The 3,513-nt window shown below is 41.6% G+C and overlaps 1 protein-coding gene across 1 annotated transcript in view; it reads right to left on the bottom strand.

The window, feature by feature from the left end:
• The window catches only part of slc47a1 (solute carrier family 47 member 1), a 20,723-nt gene extending 17,687 nt beyond the window's left edge, over window positions 1-3,036 (bottom strand). The window contains exons 1-2 of the mRNA XM_047806013.1: window positions 2,421-3,036; window positions 538-639 (exon numbers count right to left, since the gene is read on the bottom strand). Coding sequence (XP_047661969.1) covers window positions 538-639; window positions 2,421-2,591 — 273 coding nt within the window. The 5' untranslated portion in view covers window positions 2,592-3,036. The remainder of the gene's footprint in view (window positions 1-537; window positions 640-2,420) is intronic.
• Window positions 3,037-3,513: the final 477 nt, after the last annotated feature.

The following is a 3,513-nucleotide window of genomic DNA, read 5'->3' as shown; positions in this document are numbered from 1 at the left end:
GTTTTAGAGGAAGCACTGCTTTAAGGGATCCACACTCAATAGAAATGATGTTCTTAGGGGATCTAGTCACAGAGGAAGCACTGCTTTAAGGGATCCACGCTCAGTAGAAATGATGTTCTTAGGGGATCTAGTCACAGAGGAAGCACTGCTTCAATGAATCCACGCTCAGTAGAAATGATGTTTTTAAGAGAATCTGAAGCACTGCTTTAAGGGATCCACACTCAATTTGAAATGATGTTCCTAGGGGATCTAGTTTTAGAGGAAGCACTGCTTTAAGGGTTCCAAGATCAAGAGAAATAATGTTTTAGGGCATCTAGGCACAGCTTTTTGTCCTCACAGAGTAAGCAATTTTTTATTTTTGGGGATCTTCTCTTATAGGACACTGGATTAGGGGATCTAGTCTTAGAAAAAATAGTGTTCTTAGGGGATCCACTCTCAGAGAAAGCACTGTCAGAGGCCATGAGAAACTTTTTAGGAATCTTTATCCTATATAACATCAATAAAAAAATAAATAATATAAATTTCAAAAGAAATTACAGCAGAAGCCAGTGCATATCCAGCCAGTTCAGCATTCCCCAGGTGACCAACAAATATGGTGCTGACAAACGGCTGAAGAAAATTTAATATCCGGGTGACAAGCTGCAAAACACAAAGCCATAAACGCAATATTAACACGTGGTTAAGAACCAACAAACAAAGATGAAATATTGAGTGAGCAGAGATGAGCGTTTACTGCTGCTACTAATTCCAAGTTCCATGGACACGATATGCTAAATTTTGCTTTCATGATAGAACCAAATGCAAATTGTTTTAAAACCTAACAACAAAAGTAAACATAGAAACACCAAAGTAATGGAAGTAAGCACCTTAAAAGGTCAACGTTTGTCTTCAGACCTCCAGCAATTATCCCTGCATGAACGTCTTACACGTCAGTCATCTAGTCCTCTGATTCAGAACTGTTCACCTTTCAAACTAACCATAACACTTTCCAAAAAAAGTGTTATTTAAACACGGGGAGCACGGTGGCTTAGTGGTTAGCATGTTCGCCTCACACCTCCAGGGTCGGGGGTTCGATTCCCGCCTTCGCCTTGTGTGTGTGGAGTTTGCATGTTCTCCCCGTGCCTCGGGGGTTTCCTCCGGGTACTCCGGTTTCCTCCCCCGGTCCAAAGACATGCATGGTAGGTTGATTGGCATCTCTGGAAAATTGTCCGTAGTGTTTGAGTGTGTGAGTGAATGAGAGTGTGTGTGTGTGTCCTGTGATGGGTTGGCACTCCGTCCAGGGTGTATCCTGCCTCGATGCCCGATGACGCCTGAGCAACACAGGCGTCACAGGCTCCCCATGACCCGAGAATAGTTCAGATAAGCGGTAGAAAATGAATGAATGAATGAATGAATATATTCTGACTGAAGTTAAAGTGGATGTCACGAGGTTGCGAGGTTCTGAGACTTTGAGAGCTCGATCCATCGATTGTTTTATTTCCATAAACGTGCATCTTATTGACTAGATTGAATGACGTCGAGAAATCTCACGAGGATGTTGGTGATGAAAGGATCTGCGATATAACTATAGAATAAAATTTAGCTGTATGGTTGAATAGTGCAGTGGTCATATAATGTGTCTGTTGCAATACCCCAGTGTTGTGGGTTTGAAAGTGAACTCTGGGTTTGAGAATACTCACTCCCAACATCATGGATGTACAAAAACAAACCGAGTTACTCAGTTCAATCACGTGGAACTGACAAGAAGACGAATCGTTCTAAACAAGCTTCGTATGATATTTTAGCAAAAAAGAAACTATCTGACTCATGAATCATAAGCTATGCCTTGAAAAAGCAAACACAATGATATTGTACTTACAATATATGAGAAAAAAAAAACAACACATTGTCTTTGGTTTATTTGGTTTGTTCATCTGTCAGTTTAGTGACAGTTAAAGTAGATTGTATGGCTTGAGAGTTCAGCAGATATCTTGTGTTATTCAGTGTAAAAAATGCTCTGCATCTCTCAATACTTATAATGACGATAAAGCTTTCTAGACCTTTCAGTATTTGGTAATGGATTTCCTGTGGAATCCTGAGTAATTATTGGATCTCATCATAACGATAAAAGAGAAACTAAAGAGAATTGCTTTGATTAGAAAACACAGACCAACTTTTTTATGCATTTTTGTCTGTAAACTTGTAATACATGTATAGGTATGATGAACAGAAATGCGTTAGACATTATACACAACTAATGTGTAAAAATGTTGGAGATTTGTGCAGAACTGACCATTTAACAAACAACCCTAATAATCACCTCTGCTGCTTCAAAACATTCAAGATTGTTACGCAAGACTTGTTGTTTTTTTTACCGCTTTGAATCCGCAGCTATGTGCCGTCTGTGAGAAAGTGTGTATGTATGTCAGGAGGTAACTCACCAGAGGCCCTGTTAGTCGCAGGACTTGAGAAAGCTCTTCTCTGTATTCCAAAGGTACCCAGTGTCGCACAAAGCCGCAGCCAAACACCCGAGAACTGGGTGCCGTTGCCTCGGTGACCTGACCAGTGCCTGCCAGGGGGCTTGCAGCCTCTGAGATGCCAGCTTTGTCCATTTAACCATAGAAAGATGGGGGAATGGGGTAGAAACAGAGATAGAGAGAACACCAGTAACGAAAGAGATCCAGGAGTGAGTACTGGATCTGTGCTGGAGGCCAAGTTGCAGAGAGAGAGAGAGAGAGAGAGAGAGAGAGAGAGAGAGAGAGAGAGAGAGAGAGAGAGAGAGAGAGAGAGAGAGAGAGAGAGAGAGAGAGAGAGTTACTTATTAAATAAGTTGCTAGCTTCAGCCACCCAGCAAGCTCACAATCAAGCTTTTTATAATTCCCTGTATAGAAGAAGGAGGGGTGCGAGAGTTGAACTGCAGGGTTTTACTTCTTAAACACAGCAGTAATCTTATCAAGAATGCCTGGGTAAATAACAGCCGGTAGTGTCCGTGCTACAGCCCTTGCCTGCGAAAATCCTAACTGTTATTAATTAGACAGGAGGGAGGTGGAGAAGGCGAAGCAGCTGAGGGCCACATATTGACCCCTGAGGCATCCCGAAAACAAAGAAAGCTGGATCAGGAAGTTCATTTCCCACCTGGGTCAAACTTTTTGTACTGTAATTGTAGTTTATTGATTATTGATGGTACACCGGGTTCGGGATTTACTGCCGTGACACTCGTTTCAGGGCTATTTTAAGTGTCACAGGATTTTTTATCACATTCATGAAAGACTGCCAAGTGCATCCAGTTCTTAGATTACAACATTGCATATCTCATATGACCTTTGACCATTTTGTTCCGAACCACTCTGATTATCAAGCCAATACGTCTTACGCAACTCCTATTGATCTGCACCGTCCTGAACACACTTTTTTTTCCATTAATATCTCATCGGAACAAATGTCTAATTGCCATTCGCTTTCTGTCAGTCAGTCGCTTTCTGAACTATAACGAAGACGACGCTGTAATAAAAGACGTCTTTCAGTCACTCAGTC

The sequence above is a fragment of the Tachysurus fulvidraco genome, chromosome 21 (genome assembly GCF_022655615.1).
Source record: "Tachysurus fulvidraco isolate hzauxx_2018 chromosome 21, HZAU_PFXX_2.0, whole genome shotgun sequence".
Classification (NCBI taxonomy): domain Eukaryota; kingdom Metazoa; phylum Chordata; class Actinopteri; order Siluriformes; family Bagridae; genus Tachysurus; species Tachysurus fulvidraco.
This window is presented reverse-complemented; position numbering and strand designations above follow the sequence as displayed.